This window comes from Polychytrium aggregatum (assembly GCF_025602895.1).
Source record: "Polychytrium aggregatum strain JEL109 chromosome Unknown BJ171scaffold_1, whole genome shotgun sequence".
NCBI classification, from domain to species: Eukaryota; Fungi; Chytridiomycota; class Chytridiomycetes; order Polychytriales; genus Polychytrium; species Polychytrium aggregatum.
Window position 1 is genome coordinate 217836 of NW_026516203.1, and position 15964 is coordinate 233799.

Here is a 15964-nt window from a genome sequence, read left to right on the forward strand (position 1 = left end):
AAACCCGCATCTGTTGGCCGCCCCAGACGCACCCACTTGCGCGAATTCGCTCGAGAACGACCCCTTCGACCGGCACCGGCATTCGCTCGCACGGATACGCACGCACTCGATTTGAGCACCTCTCCGCCCCCTCATATCAGCCGTACCACGAAGGCAACATGAGCTCCGAACCCACATCGAACCCCACCAATGCCACACCAAGCACTGCCCTTGAGGCCGTCTTGGTGCACTCCGTCAAGATGCCCGAAACCGCCACAAAGATCCAGGGATACGACTTCAACAAAGGAATCAATCACCAGGAGATTGTCAACTCGTTGCTGTTCTCGGGCTTCCAGGCCACCCATGTGGGCGAGGCCATTGCCGAAATCAACCGGATGGTAAGCATCAGTTGCCAGCAAGCACTCGCGCTTCGCCGTGGCATTCTCTAACGGTGTCCTCTTTCGTCGGTGTAGATCAACTGGAGGCTTGCCGACGAGCCCGTTCTGCCCGATGACGACGAATCCGACAAGGACCCCAAGTACCGCGAGCAGGTCAAATGCAAGATTTTCCTGGGATACACTTCCAACATGGTTTCATCGGGCCTGCGGGAGGTTTTCCGGTTCCTGGCTGAGCACAAGTTGGTGAGTACCGAGCACAAGAAGCGGCCCGATTGCCTGGCTGCAAGCAACATCATGAACAATGTGTCTCGAGACACCCGGCTCACCCAGGCTGTCCCCTTGCCCACCCTCTCAAATAAACCATTGGATCTCCCGACGGACGTTCCTGCTCTCGACTCTGGGACTCACGACGATCGATGTCTCACTCTGCAATCTAGGTCGACTGCATTGTTGCCTCCGCTGGTGGCATTGAGGAGGATTTCATCAAGTGTCTTGCTCCTACTTATGCCGGCTCCTTCAGCCTCTCCGGCGCAGAGCTGCGGAAAAAGGGACTGAATCGCATCGGCAACCTGCTGGTGCCAAATGACAACTACTGCTTATTTGAGGACTGGGTCATGCCCATTCTCGATGAGCTGCTCGCCGAGCAGAAAGACAAGGTATCGGATCTATTCTGTCGTCATCATCCAATCCGATGTGGACGGTGTGCCAGCACCCCATTCGGATGTGAGCTGATGCTACCACCGCGACTGGTTGCTGACTCTCTGTTTTGCGGCTCTCTGAAACAGGGCGTTATTTGGACTCCTTCCAAAATCATCCATCGTCTGGGCGAGCGCATCAACAACCCAGAGAGCATCTATTACTGGGCATGGAAGGTGGGCGTTGCTTGTTGCGCATGTAACTGGCGTTTGACTGGCAATTGTCGAGGCAACACTTGAATCGCTGCAGCTTTTGCTTCTCCCAGCGACCTCCACAGCGACACTGCGCTCGCTGACACTCTGTTCCGTGTACGCCTGTCCATATCATCTCGACTAGAACAACATTCCGGTCTATTGCCCAGCCTTGACCGATGGATCGCTCGGAGACATGATCTACTTTCACTCGTTCCGCAATCCCGGCTTGATCATCGACATTGCGGCCGACATCCGCGCCATCAACAGCGAAGCCGTGTATGCCAAAAAGACAGGCATCATCATTCTTGGCGGTGGCGTGATCAAGCATCACATTTGCAATGCCAATCTGATGGTAAGCATGGCTCGCGAGGAGCAAGGCGCTTCAATAGAGCAGCCCAAAGTCCGAACAACGGTCGCGGCCTGTATCGCTTCTGAGTCATCGGACACGCCGCTCAGTATCAGCTAACGGCTCGTTCTGGCATCGCTGCCCGGTTGAACCGGCTTTCATCTTTAGCGCAACGGTGCCGACTATGCCGTTTACATCAACACGGGCCAGGAGTTTGACGGCAGCGACAGTGGCGCCCGCCCTGACGAGGCGGTTTCGTGGGGCAAGATCCGCCTGACGGCCAAGCCCGTCAAGGTCTATGCTGATGCCTCGATTGTCTTTCCAATGATCGTCGCCGAGACCCTTGCCAAGGCGTACTTTGACGGGCGACGTGGCCAGTAGACACACTGGAGCAATCCCCGAGGTCTCCTATTTGATGAACGTTGGTTTCAGCGATGACATAGCCCCTGTCATGAGCTCGGCAGAAGATGCGGCAGCGCAGTGGCGACCAAGTCTGCGTCGAGCAGTTGCTTGTATTTACTTTATTTGATCAAAACAAGTCGCACCCTGATCTGTATCTTCTGGTCCAGTCTTGTTTGCGACAGAGACCAATCCCTACAGGCCATATAAAAGCTGGCCAAACATCTTCTGATCCAGCGCCAGGAGTGCGAGGAAATCGGGCTGATTCACATCGATGTGGTTCCAAATGGATGTGAGACGTTGTCAGAGACGCAAAGGCGAGATTCATGTGCGCCGATCATCTCAATGCAGCAACCACCAGTGCCCTGCTTGTAGGCGGATCGAGGATCGTACCTTTGTGACGTCGCCAAGACAGTCCTTGAGAAGGGCAAGAATACGCCTCAGTTTCGCCTGCAGTGCTTCACGCACTTGAGGAGACAGTCACAGACACAATTGGTCAGTCTTGCTGCACTCGAGCCAGTACCAGCGAACGAGCAGAACCTGCGGATGCCCAATCCAGTCCAGCCGCCATGTTACGACGAGCAACAGTACCTTCAGGTGCTGCTCGGAGGAGCGAGTTGTGCTGGTCCACCTCCAGCTGTCTCCAGTTCTCGGCGACGCTGGCATAGATCATGCCGCGATAGTCCTTGACCCTGTCAAGTGGAATATGCTTGAGTCACTAGCAATAATCGGTCGGCCATCGATCTGAGACTGCTTCCATCCACGCACCTCATCCAGTACAGCCGGATCACGATGACGATCGTTTCGCTCGCCACCAGCTGTGTTTGCAAGTCGAAGCGATGGGTCTTGAGCAGATCACAGCAATATCCCAGAGTTGGCTTCATGAACCGAATGCCGGTAACTCCCAGTGTCCAAAGAACCTTTTGCAGGATCCGCAGGTACATCTGAGGCGGGAGAGCGAGAGAGACGGGGATCAACTCGGACATCTGGCGATCAAAGATTTTTGAATTCGACAACATGAACGTACCTGAATGTCGGCAACCTTCCCTCCAGCCGACATGGATAGCCCTGTCATGATCCCGTCTTTCAGCAAGCGTTCCAGACTCTCATACTGCTCCATCGATCCAGCATCAAACATCACGCTTGATAGCTCGTAGCTTGTCCACAGCGACTCATTCATGAGATCGTGTTCGTTAAAGTAGTTCCAGCCGAGATGAAGGGTCTGAATGGGACGCCATCGGTGAGCAGTTCAATTAAACCCACTGACGCCAAGCACACACATTGCGAACCAGTGCCATCGCCGTTTCAGAACTTGGGCGCTGCGCAGCATATGGATGCAGTTCTTGCCTCTGAGAATACTGAGCCGATGCCCATGCGTCGGAATCGCTCTGGAGACACATGTTGCAGGACGCGCCTCAGAATGCGAGTGCCTTCGAGCTTGTAGCGCACTTGGTGGTCATCCATCAGCGTTAGCGTAATAGGCACAAGCTCATGGAGGTGCTCGTCGCACTCGGTTTGCTGATCAAAGAACCGGTTGATACTTGTTAGCTGCTGGCTGGATAGCTCGATTGGCTTGATAGCTGGCGCTTGCGTTTGGGTGGATATCCTCCTGCCACATACCCCTCTGCCCCATATCCCGGACGACCTACCTCCAAGAACTGAGCTTGCCACGCCAAGATCTCGACTGCGTCAACTCTCTTCATCTTCCAGTCCTGAAGAGTATAGTACCCATCCTCGACACTGGTATTCGCCAAAAGACTCTTCTGGATCTCGACAGGCTGTCGTCTGGCAAGTTGCGCCTCGAGGTTGGCTGGCTGGATACGCGATGATTTCGCAAAGTGTGGCTGCAGCAGTCGCAGCGTCTTGCCAAAGTTGCGTTTGACGATCTCGTCAGCCGAGTCCCCCGAAAGCGCTTTCAAAATCGCTGGTTTGCAGGGTTTATGGGAGCAAACGATCGCGGACGTATCAAAAGAGGAGAGCCATGTATATGGTGACTAAAGTACTACCTACAATGGCCATACGAATGGCCATTCTCAATCTCACTGGAGTTGGAGTGCCCAACACCCACACGTACCTTCGACCGTGGTGCGAGAAAGATCCGATGTCCATCTCCCAGAACGGTCGCCCAGGAAGCTCGAGATGACTGTCAGCACCTCGAACTCGTGCTTGCGGGCGCTGACAGCCGAGGCCCGAGAGATCCACATCGCAAGCATTTTGAGAATATCGCTTGCGTGCTCCTTGAATGCGGCTCGACATCGCAGAGTCCGATCGTCTGGGGCTGCAAGCATGGCGCCAGAGTTATAAGCGACCCCGGTCTACATGGGCACTACTGATCTCCACCGGCAAAGACGCTCACCTTCTTCGACATCCCCTCCAAACTCGACGGGAACTACCAGCAGACTTGTCCAGCAGGTCACCAGCTCGACTGGCTGTGCTGTCGCCCCACTTGAGCCCAAGTCGGAATCGCTGCCGGTCAGCACCTCGCCTGTGAATGATACTTGGTCGGTTGATGGCGCATAGTACTCATCCAGGAATATCTGGCAGAGCGCAAGCGATGCGATTCGACAGTCGGCGAACGTGTGGCCCAGCAGACCGGCGAACGCTTGGGCAGCGATTGACTCGGAGACATCGTTGTCTGGATGCGCGGCCATGCGGCGGGCCAGATGCTTGATGATCGAGGCTGCCGTTCGCTTGCAATCGGTCATGCAGGCCTGGTCCATATCACTTCGCTGGTCCTCGGCGTATATCGGCGTGAGGAGGTCAAGAACCTCGCACAGGATCTGGGCCGACAGCGGCGATATCGACAGATACCCAAGCAATGCCCTGAGACTCTTGGCCACAAGTTGCTCTGGCTGGGGCGATGCATTTTCCGCAGCTGTGTCGTTCGACAGATGTGCTCGAACCAGAGTGGTGATCTGCAAATGGCCATAATCCAGACCTAGATCAGTGTGGAGGCTCCCGACTCGGGGTCCTGAGATTGATTCGACCACCAATTCCTGCATTCATTTCTGCCAATGGCCTTGGCTCGCATAATTCCCCACCTTCTGGTAGAACAAAATCCAGTCCGTCCCCAGTGAATGCAGCTTGGCAGCAGTGGTCTGAGCGGCTCGGCTGATCTGGGGGACGTCGTCGGCCACGGCCATGAGCACAACGAGCTTGTAGGGATTGAGCAACTCGTCCTGTGTTGGCGACAGTGCCTCGATCTGCTGCTGAAGAAAGACGACGATTCTCTCTCGGACCTTCCAGCTTTGATGATCGTAGAGTGAAATCAGATCGATTGCTGCAGGTGAGCCGGGATGGCAAGCCGGAGCATGGCAGAAAGGATGCGCTGTCAGGAGAAAGTGCGGACATGATCGGGACGATGCAAAGGTTTCCGAGCCGAGACAATGCATGAGCCACGGAACCAGAGGGAGGCCTACATGTCAGCTCAAACCCAATCGGCTTGTTGCAGGTCCTTTGCAGCTGAGCCAGCGCATCGAGCAGATCAAACGATGCAAGCACAAGCTTGGAGTGTGTGTCGGAGAGAGGGTTCAGCGTCCGTCGCAGGATATCGGATGCAGCTTGGATGCAGAGTGGCAGCTCGGCCGATCCGCCGGTGAGGGCCTGGATCTGTTTGCACAGATCTTCGAGCCGACGGACCCGCTCGTCCGTATCGAGGCGACTGTCCAGGACGTCGGCCGCGAGCATGGGCATGGGCATGAGGAGACTTGATCGGGGTCAATCTGCAATGCCACGGGGCGGCTCTGGCGTGTCGATTTTGAAACCGTTGCTTCACGCGGATGGACTCTGTCATTGAAATGCGACCCACTTGATCGCTGCTGGCCGAGTGGATGATAGTATATGATCGAGTGGATGATAGCATATGATCGAGTGGATGATAGCATATGATTGAGTGGATGATAGTATATGATCGAGTGGATGATAGTATATGATCGAGTGGATGATAGTATATGATCGAGTGGTCCGACCCAACTGCGACGAGTTTGTCCAAGAGAATCCTCACTCTGCCTGGCACTGCAAAAATCCCGACTGCCGAAGCGATCGTTCGTTGTTGCTGATGGCCTGTTGGACGCAGGCTCTCAGCGACGACACTGCACCGGTTTTTTCCTGTGTTAATCTCGCTGCACCACAGCGGTGATGGCTCGAGGCTGGTGTATTGATCCGGGCCGGGTGTCCCGCACATGGGATGAAACTGCGACGCTGCTGTGGCTGGAAGGGCATGCTCTGCCAGAGCAAGTGCCCAGCGGCCACGGCAACCCGCTCATATACAAAAGTTGGACAATAACGGAAGAAACAACAAAGAGAACATCGAAGGAACAAACAGCGGAAACAACAAAGACGAAATCAAAGAAAAGACTCGTGGGAGGTGCCGGGTGTGCCTCCACTGGCACCGGGCCGTTCAGAGACGATAGCTCTCCCGGTTGAGGGGCCAGCGCTGCTTGGCCCAGTTGCGGATCGGACCGAGCACCACCAGACCCTCAAACAGGAGCAGGGCAATGAGGTTGCCCATGCACAGCGCCCAGAACTTCCAGCGGAAATCCATGGGCATGACGTTGTGGCCGTCGTTGGAATAGTACTCGGAGGGCGCCCCCCAGAACGACGAGTATCCGAGCGACTGCAGGGCTTCGGGCGTGCCGCAGTTGATGTGGAAGATGCATCCAAACAGATTGGGGTTGCCCAGGGTCAGGAACGACAGCAGCGCCGCAAGGATCACGTAGACGCCGATGAAGATGTAGTTCTTCAGGAAGCCTGAGCGGTAGCGCGAGCCCAGGTTGAAGGCGGCGGCGGCGTGGAAGATCTGGAAGATCGAGAGGATGCCGATGACCTCGGCCTCAAAGTTGTCGCCGAGCTCCCACCACCGACGGACATCGGCGTTGGCTCCATTGAACTCGTGGCAGACGAACCACGGCTGGCGGAAGAGCATCACAACCGCACCGACCAGGAAGACCAGGTCGATGAAGATTTGACCGACGACTGATGTAATGGTCTCGACGCCTATCGCGTGGGAGCAGCGCCGGGTTAGCCGTGTCTCGGTGCGGCAAGCAGCAGCCCGCGATGATGGATGAGTTCATTGATGATACAGGGATGCGCGGATACATGAATGATATATGGGTGCACGGAGGATGCCGCTCTCAGATGCAGCACATGGACTCACCGATCAGTCGGGCCGTAGGGCGGCTCTCGGAAAGCGTTGGGGCCGGTTTGGCCATCGTCAGCGCCCAGCTGATGGGGATGGTGCTTCCGTCGATAAGGATCCACGTCCACTGGTTCAGACTGACGGTGAAGTAGGCTTGCACGAGGCCCGAGAAGGCCAAGACTTCGCCGTACATGATCAGGTACTTGTAGTTTGCAAAGGAGACATCCAGCGAGCAGCGGCCCTCCTTGATCATCTCCACACATGCGTTGATGGAGCGGTCCCTGCTGCTGAAGTGCGAGACCACAGAGGATTCGGCCTCGCTCAGAGCAATGCCGGCGTGAGCGGCCTTGAGGGCACCGGCGTCGTTTCCGCCGTCGCCGCACATGGCTGTGACCGCGTGCTGCATGTGGAGGCGTACGCACTGAATCTTGTCCTCAGGGGACATTCTGGCAAAGACGCGGATGTCTGAAGATGGCAACATTGTCAGCGACAAGCCCGCATCCATCCACACCCCTGCGTTGATCCGATGTATGCTCTCGTCGCAAACAATGGGCTGGGCTTCAAACACGAGCGCCAGTTCGGTATATCGCGCTTCCACAGACACCGTCTCCGGCTTGAAAGTCGCCCATGTCGCCGCGTCCCGCGAGCCAACACTGCAGGCGGTCAGAGCAGGCACTTACCAAGCAGGAGCTTGCGCATCAGACCATCGGCAATCAGCAGGTTGAAGGCCTTGCCTGTCACAGCGAGCTCCACGGGGTTGCCGGCTCCGGTGTGGCTCAGCTCAACCAGGTTCATGACCGTGGCCAGACCCACGGCCGAATCGTCGTCGTGGTTCTTCCAGACAATCTGTCCGCTGGCGTTCACATCGGCATACAGCACCACAACCGGCTTTCCTTGCTCTGGCGTGCCCATGGCTCCACGGAGCGGAATCATCTCGCACTGCTTGGCCACATGCACGCCCGTGAGCAGGTTGTCGCCCGTGATCATGACCGTGCGGCAGCCGCCGTCGCGCAGGTGGCGCAGGGCCGCAACGGTATCCTCCTTGAGCTCGTTTCGGAACACAATCAAGCCGGCAAACTCGGCGCCCTGCTCGATGCGGTCGCGGTCCCAGGACTGAATATCGGCAGCGGACAGGTTGGGAGGCAGCTGGCGGACGGCAAAGCCGAGTACGTAGCAGCCAGAGGCGGTGTGCTCTGTCAGCACGCTCTCAAAGTTGTTGGGGATGCTTGCAGGATCAACCAGCTCACGGATCTTCTCGGGAGAGCCTGTAGAGCCGTCGCCACCACCGCCATTTCGTTAGCCCTGTGCCGTACTGGGTCGTGGATCACGCAGTAATGAAGTCATTGGCGGCGACCGCAGCCAGAGGCAAGATCATCGTACCTTTCATTTGCACATACAGGTGGCCGTCGTCGTCGCGGATAACCGACGTCATGTAGCCGTGGGCATGGATGAACTCGAAGCGTTTGACGATATGCAGCGGTCGGTCGTTGGGTGGGTAAATCGTGGACGAATGGCCAGCCTCTCCAGAACCCAGGGTGGCGTTGGTGAACTTGAACATCTCGACGTCGACAAAGTTGCCGACAAACTCGTCGTTGACCGAGGTGATCGAATGGCAGGTCAGCATCGCGAGCTGGATCGCACGGGGGAACTTTGTCCACTGGAAGAGCGCCGGGGCAAACACGGGTCCGGTGTAGCCGTCACGATCGACAGGCTGGATGGCACGGAACTGGAGACCCTCCTTGGTGAGGGTGCCGGTCTTGTCGAAGCAAAAGATCTTGGTCTTGCCGGCCAGGGTGATGCGGGCCAGATCAACACACATGATGCCCTTCTTGGCCAAACGCTCGGCCGCCACACTCTGGCCAATGACGAGAACTGCGGGCAGCAGCGGCGACAACACTTGCGAGATGGTAAACATGCCGTAAAACCACGAGTCGACGCCCTCGACGTCCATGAACTTGACGCCGATAATGAGCATGACAAAGCCCCAGATGATCAGGACGGGGATGACCATCTTGAGGTGCTCCGTAAAGGTGAAGGAGATGGCGGTGGGGTAGAGGATGTCGCGCACGAGGCGGCCCTTGCAAGTGTTCGGGCCGGTGGCCAGCACAACCGCCATCGTGGGCGAGTTTTCGGTGTCGGGCTGGGTCTGGAGAATGTGGCATCCGGCGTAGAGGGTGTTGGCCTTGGGAGGCTCCGAGACCGAGAAGGTCTTGGCATCGTTCTTGATGGGGAACTTTGCCACGGGGAGGGCCTCGCCTAAGGGCAGGAATTGAAGTACGCACTGTCAGGAAGCAGTGTGGCATGGCCCGCAGGGCCAGAAACTGCGGGCGCGACTAATGCAGCTTGGTGCACGCTCAACTGAAGCCGCTCTGGGCGCATTCAATCGACGCGGTCCCCAGTGCATGGACTCACCTGTCAAGGAACTTTCGTCGGCAACGGCACCGCCGTCAACAAGGACACAGTCGACACTCAAGACATGCTCGCTCGATTCAACAGCAACAACGTCTCCAGGGACCAGCTCGATCGAGTTGACGGTCTCCCAGCGGCCGCCTCGCTTAACCTTGCACATGTTGGAGAACGTCACCATCTCGAGCACGCGCTTTTGGGCACGGAGCCCAACCATAACCTTGACCAGACCCGATGCCACGATGACGATCGTCAGGACCAGGCCCATTTGGTAGTACGCGTAGTAGTACCAGATCGAGAGGGTGAGGAACTGGTAGATGTAAAAGTATCCCGTGAATCTGTATGGAGGCCAGGGAGCGGACAGAGAAGCCAGTACAAGTCAGCGCACCGTGCCAACGAAGCCGGATCCACAAGGGCCTGCGCTAGTGCATCAGCAATGCAAGCAGACCGAGACGCACTCATTCTTGACGGCCGTGAAGAGAGTGTCTCCTCGGAACTCGACGGCGTTGGGGCCCATCAGGTTGGCGCGGTTCATGGCCTCGCCCTCGGCAAGCCCTTCGAGCGAGGCATGCAGATCCGAGTTGGTCAAGGCGATGGGCGGCTGGTGCTGTTCAAAGGTCTCGGCACGCTCGTCAAAGACGTATCGGATGCACTCGATCTCGATGTACTTGATTCCGTTGGGGGTGTGCTTGACCGGTACGACGTAGACAGAGCGGTCGAGCCTGTAGGGCGGTTGCGGCACCCATGGGTAAGACAATGCGGATGCATGGTTTGGATCAAGCCGAGGGGCTTAGGCACAACACAGCCAATTGTGGCAGTGATGGGCACTATTGCGACCCAGCACGGCACTCCGCCAGGCAGCTGACCTGAGGAACTTTTTGAACCGGCGCTCCATCTTCTGCCAGCGGTTGACCAGGGGACCCATCGAGGTGAGGTAGACGGCTCTCTCGACCTTCTTCTCGACCTGGACGATTGTGGCCTGTCGCAGCGAACAGCGGCGGCCAAAGTACGTGCCGGTTTTGTTTTGGGTGGCTCGGATGGAGAAGAACCAGATCATGCAAATGTGCCAAATGAGGATGAAGACCTGGCTCAGGTTGTCGTGGTTCACAAAGATCATGGTTTCCTCCTTGTAGGTGAACTGGGCAAAGACGCCGTAGTAGTCGCCGATCAGCAGACCCAGCAGGGCCATCAGAGTCACGCTCGTCAGCAGCACGCTGTAGCGCACGATGGAACCGATCCAGTCGGTTTTGAAGCCGAGGAAGCGGAGCGATGCAGAGGAATCGGGGGCACAGAGATCCTGGAGCTCGACGTTGTTTTCGTCGGTGATGGTGAAGAAGGTCTTTTCGGAGGAAAAGGACGACTTTGTCGTGGGCGGGATGTCACGATATCTCTGCAAGTCCAACGAGGAGGGGAGGAATTAGTCTTGCGCCAGTGGGGCAGGATGATTGCTGCAGCACAGCCTTGTCGCCCATGGCCGTGGTGTCGCAGGCTCGGCAGTACGGCCTCGCAAGAAAGACTTTGGCAGCGTGGGTCAGGGGGCTGGGCTGTGTGGTCTCGGAACCCTGTCCTTTCGCCACCAGACAACGGAGCATGCAGCGGGACAAACAAGCTGGAGCACAGAACCGGCCAGGCTGGCTGGGAGCCGACAGAGTGGCTGGGCCGGCAGAGACAGGTGCCCTTACCGTGCTGTCGTAGAACTTGAAGCAGCCATGGATAGCGAGGATCATGACCTCGACACCAAGGACGATGTAGAAGCTGGCAAAATCGGGCGAGAAGACCGAAAAGGTGCCGGGCTGCAGGCGAGGAAGGCACACTTGGAAGAACGGGTCGTTGAACGTGGGACTGGCCGACAGTCCCAGAGCCGAGTAGCAGAATGCCGCCAGCACCGTCTGGGACGAGGTGGGGCCCTGCTTGGGCTCGGTGACATTGATCCGGATGGGCTGGCAGGGGTACAGAGTGAGCTGGCTGGAGGGGAAGCTGCCGCTGCTGATGGACGAGTTGCCGATGCCACTGTAGCCGTAGGAGCACGAGCAGGTCGACTGTACATTCGCACAGGACGACTGGCAAGTGCCGTCGGGGCAGTAGCTCTGGCCGTTGGGACAGGAAGGGCGGAAGGACGACGGGCAAAGCTTGATGTCAGCGACACACAGATTGGGGCATGGGACATTCTGCTGGACGATGTTGGGACAGATATTGCCGCTGAGATCAAAGTCGTTGACTGTTTGGGAAGAGGCGGCGTCGGCGCAGGGATAGGTCGACAGAAGGAAGGACGAAGCGAGATAGAGCCAAGGTCAGTGCCGGCGATGTAGCTCAGCGCTTGGGGTGATGGCAATACAGGTAATTGGCAGCCGTGGCCCTGGTGCTGGTATCAACAAGACCTCAACAGCTGCACAAGAGTCCGAGACTGTAGAGCCAGCGACGATCCAAGCCCAGATAGCAGAGCGAGTTGGACCTACTTTTGTTGAGGAAAGGCTTGCCCTCGACCAGTGCGGCGACGAGGAGCAGCGCTACCCAGCCGGTTGCAGACAGCCGGGCCATGGGAGAGACACGATCGATGGGAGATGAAGCGGGAAGAGAAACGATAGGGCAGCGGCGAGAGGACGAAGACGACGAGCAGGAAGATGGCTTGCGCCGAGGGTGTCGAGGGTGTCGAGGGGCGATGGGAGGACGGCGATGCGGGTGGCTGGGAAAGGGAAGGGAACGAGCAAGGACCGCCAAGCAGGGCGATGCGTGGGGCACGAGCGGACCTGTACAAACGAGGCAGACCAAGTCCGTACACGCTGGAGGAGACCAGGGCAGGACCGAGATGGAGGAGGACGGGGGGGGGCGAAATCGGGATGGCCGGAGCCAGATCGAGAAGCAGGACAGATCAAACGCAGGGCCGCAGAAGGACAACAGCACAATGGGGCCGCCGCATGCATCCCAAGCAATCCAGCTTGGGGGTCAGCCAACAAAGGGGCGTTGGATCGAGCGCGGTGTCGTGTGATCGGCGAAGGAGTTGGCGAAGGTGTTGGCGAAGGTGTTGGTGGACGGGCAGCAGCGATGTAGACATCAAGGTCGTGTTGGATGCCATAGTGCTGGCGGCGCATTTGCAGATGCTGGTAACAACACCCGCATCATCGCTAATATCTACGCATCCAGACACAGCCGTCGGGGCTCTGTCTGCCGGGCCCGCACAATCATCGCCAGGTACAGAAACTCGGCCGCCCTCTGGACGACAGCGATATGTTGAGTGTCTTGCCGCGGAGGCCCACCCGGCTTGCACAGGCTCGGAATCATCGCAGCGGCTATCGAGTGGGGACATGTACATCCAGGGGGGAGCAAATGACAAACCAGAGCCTGGTGAGACGGACTCCGGTACTGTGTTGCGCAACGACAGACCTTTGGACTGCAGCCAGAACCTATCCGCACTTACCGACGCCCTTGTATGCTGCGACCGAGGAGATTCCTGACTGCCCGGCCCGGGCATCGCCAACTGCGATCATCAAATCAACCACCCACAGGAGCCAGTCCTGGTACCTTGGCGGCAGAAGTGACAGAACCGACATGACGTCTCCTTCGCCCTGGCACCCCGCTACGACTTCCGACGCCAGGGGCTGCAGAAGCGGATGGACTTGAAGCATTCGCTGATGCCCCACGCCCCTAATTAGATCTCTGTGCGTTTCCGTGTCATCCACATCGCCGACAGCATCGCACAGCATTGGTACAGCATTGGCGCTGTAGTGGCGAGCCGCACACTTACCTTGATGGCCGTCGCCGTTGCAAAGCAGTCGTGGCTTCTGTATGTCCCCTTGCCTTCCAGGAGCCGCCGCACCTCAGTCACGTCGCCATTGTCGTAGAATAGTCCCTCGGCTCTCAGATATGACGGCTCTCGTGTGAGCGTCTTGCTCAGGACAGCGAGCTCCCCAGGAATCCTATCAAGGTGTTTGAAATGGCAGCCAGCATCTCGGATTAGTGCCCAGAGGATCGCTGTGCTCAGAGTTCTTCGTACACCCCAGCCATCAGTAAGGCAGCACCACGGTCCAGAATACAGCTGCTCGGCCTGGTAAAACATACTCATGCGGATGACCGACAAAGACACAGCTGCGGACCAGCCGCGAGGGATCTCGGAACACATCAAAGCTCAGCGACAGCTGCCGCGGCTCGTTGATCAGCCCAGAAGTCTCCTCGGGTAGTGCCGATGGGGGCCGGGTCTCGCCTTCGGCTTCCAGACCAACGAGAAACCAATGGCTTGGACCACCTGCAACCCCAGGGAGCAGCAGCACCATTGGGTTAGTTCGCTTGTCCCTGTCGCCCTCATTCTGTTGCCCAACCCAATTATCACATTCAGACGTCGTCTGCGATCGGTCGCCCACCTTCAACACGCAGTGTGACGACTTGGCGCACCTTGCAAGGAGCATGGCAGAGCACCTTGAAGGTGATGAGCTCGGACCCTTTCAAAGCCTGCAATCGCAGATGTGTGAGTAATCAGACCAATGGCCCTCGTAGCCTGCTGACCACGCTCGGTGATATGACGGTGCTGTTTCATCCCCCCCCCCGCGACTTGCCTTGAGCTTTCCCGATGTCGGAGAGACGTTGAGCAGATAGTCTGGGTTACTTGGTGGACTCACAAGCTCGTAGCGACACTGTCCTCCGCCTGTGAACACGGCCAACATCGTTCAAGGGTACATTCTTGGTTAGCCATCTCATCACCGCGGGGTTTGATCAAGCAGCCGATCAGGTAGCAATGGCATGCTATTCCTGATGCTTAGTGCCAGGTCTTCGAGCTGACCCGTTCGTTCCTGGCGATTGCTGCACTTGCTTCGTTTCTGACAGCTTCAAGCGTCTCGGGCATGAGCCGGACCCAAAGATAATCCCGTCCAGCAGCCGAACCCCTTATACTAACCCTTGAGAGCAATCTCGACCGAGTCAATCAGCAAGATGCCAGTTGCAACTGTTTTCTGCGGCAGGCGAAAGTCGATCCGGTATCTGTTGCACTGCCGAGACAATGTCAAGTAACGAACAGCAAAAGACAGGTCCCAGGCGCAGTGTCGAGCTGGAGGAAGCACACGGCTCGAATACCTCCGCAGAATCCGACCCCCAAGGCAGATACCTCGATCAGGCCGGACTGCTCCGATTGCCATCGCGGTGTCCCTGTGGATGTACGTGCCGCTCGGTTTGAATACCTCGCTTGGTACCGGTGCTTCGACGCCGGGCAGCCAGAGCCATTGCGTCGCCTCGTTGCGTCGCCTCGTTGCGCCACCAACCTCATTACCTGCAACTTCTGCCTGAACCAGTTGCTGGAACCTGACAAGTTCAGGCCCAGAGAGAGAAAACAAATAGCCCCATAGAGTGTCCAACTCCTCGGTTGCGAGCGATTCGGTGCAGTATCTAGATACAGTGAAAGTTGTGACTGTCAGGGATGATCATTGGATTGTGCTGCTATCATCGGATTGTGCTGCCGTCGTTGGATTTGGATGTCATTACCATCATCGCGATCGAGAGCGGACAGGCCCATCCCTACCTCCTGCCGAGATCCAGCTTGTCTCTCGCGAAAGAATCCGTCGGTGTGTTCTCGGACAGCGGCCCGAGCAGTGAAGGCAACGATCTTCTCGGCGAGAGTCTCGAAGTTACCAGGGCCAGTCGGATTCCTGTTCGTTTTGGACGCTCGCCCGATGGCGACGAGGGGCCGGCTGCTTCGCTGGCACTGGGCTGGATGAGGGCCTGCAAGCTCCTCCGCGGATTGAATCGAGGGAGCGCGCGGGCGGACTGGATCGGAAGAGAGAATCGGGTCCGGTGGCCGGCCAGAGGAGGAGGCTCGGACGTTGGCGGCGACGGGAACCGGTTCATGATCTCGAGGAAGGACTCGTAGTTGGATTTGCGGCGCTGGTCCATGGCAGCGGCGATCGTGCGCGTCTCGATAGTGTTGATGTAGGGTCGCAGCTGGGGTGGTGGTGGATCTTGAGCGGACGAGAAACACAAGAGGAAGCTCCTGCGATCTGCGGGGTGGGAGGATGACAGAGACTCTGGATGAGATGCAGACTGGTGTTTGCGGCGGGGCCGGGTGCAGCGGTGGCACTGCCACCCAAGAGCGCAGAGTAAGAGTGCAAGCACAGCCCAAGAGCAGATGTGCGAGAGGGCGCCGCAGCGGGAGTGCAGCGATGTTGTGCGGATGCAGCTGTGATGTGCAAATGCAGCGATGCAACTGTGATGTCTCAGGGGTAGCTGCGCCGTGATTGGGCAGCACTCCGCCAGGGGGGCCGACGTCGCCCGCTGTTACGTCGACCCTGAGCAGCGGTCACATATGTCGAAGAGTGGCGCAGGGTCCGGCTATGGATTGCATTTCTCGCTGCTGCTGCTGCTGCTGCTTGCCAACCCTCGCAGAAGTCCTGTCCGCAGCCGCCGCTTCTGGAGCCGCCCCCTCGTCTGC

The 15964-nt window shown here is 57.7% G+C and overlaps 4 protein-coding genes across 4 annotated transcripts; 1 reads left to right on the forward strand and 3 right to left on the reverse strand.

Moving 5' to 3' along the window:
- Positions 1 to 158: 158 nt before the first annotated feature.
- On the forward strand, positions 159 to 1994 carry BJ171DRAFT_418458 (DHS-like NAD/FAD-binding domain-containing protein; the record flags this gene model as incomplete). The annotated part of the gene is made up of 6 exons (XM_053107344.1): positions 159 to 377; positions 453 to 620; positions 815 to 1033; positions 1163 to 1249; positions 1410 to 1619; positions 1782 to 1994. The coding sequence occupies 6 exons, from the start codon at positions 159 to 161 to the stop codon at positions 1992 to 1994; spliced, it is 1116 nt and encodes a 371-aa protein (XP_052971648.1).
- On the reverse strand, positions 1899 to 5756 carry BJ171DRAFT_3247 (uncharacterized protein). Its single transcript, XM_053107138.1, has 12 exons — positions 5432 to 5756; positions 5054 to 5292; positions 4369 to 4927; positions 4087 to 4290; positions 3662 to 3936; positions 3360 to 3530; positions 3040 to 3234; positions 2781 to 2956; positions 2604 to 2704; positions 2406 to 2479; positions 2134 to 2273; positions 1899 to 2021 (listed from the first exon to the last, which is right to left on the reverse strand). The coding sequence occupies exons 1-11, from the start codon at positions 5709 to 5711 to the stop codon at positions 2208 to 2210; spliced, it is 2340 nt and encodes a 779-aa protein (XP_052971649.1). The 5' UTR covers positions 5712 to 5756; the 3' UTR covers positions 1899 to 2021; positions 2134 to 2207.
- A 361-nt stretch (positions 5757 to 6117) lies between these two features.
- Positions 6118 to 12452, reverse strand: BJ171DRAFT_484440 (uncharacterized protein). Its single transcript, XM_053108988.1, has 9 exons — positions 12012 to 12452; positions 11238 to 11773; positions 10422 to 10945; positions 10014 to 10277; positions 9562 to 9893; positions 8530 to 9405; positions 7830 to 8414; positions 7168 to 7614; positions 6118 to 7007 (listed from the first exon to the last, which is right to left on the reverse strand). The coding sequence occupies exons 1-9, from the start codon at positions 12091 to 12093 to the stop codon at positions 6412 to 6414; spliced, it is 4242 nt and encodes a 1413-aa protein (XP_052971650.1). The 5' UTR covers positions 12094 to 12452; the 3' UTR covers positions 6118 to 6411.
- A 50-nt stretch (positions 12453 to 12502) lies between these two features.
- BJ171DRAFT_484443 (uncharacterized protein) lies at positions 12503 to 15447 on the reverse strand. The gene is made up of 10 exons (XM_053108989.1): positions 15059 to 15447; positions 14810 to 14925; positions 14648 to 14688; positions 14441 to 14531; positions 14103 to 14191; positions 13911 to 13998; positions 13612 to 13795; positions 13298 to 13469; positions 12971 to 13181; positions 12503 to 12842 (listed from the first exon to the last, which is right to left on the reverse strand). The coding sequence occupies exons 1-10, from the start codon at positions 15427 to 15429 to the stop codon at positions 12685 to 12687; spliced, it is 1521 nt and encodes a 506-aa protein (XP_052971651.1). The 5' UTR covers positions 15430 to 15447; the 3' UTR covers positions 12503 to 12684.
- Positions 15448 to 15964: the final 517 nt, after the last annotated feature.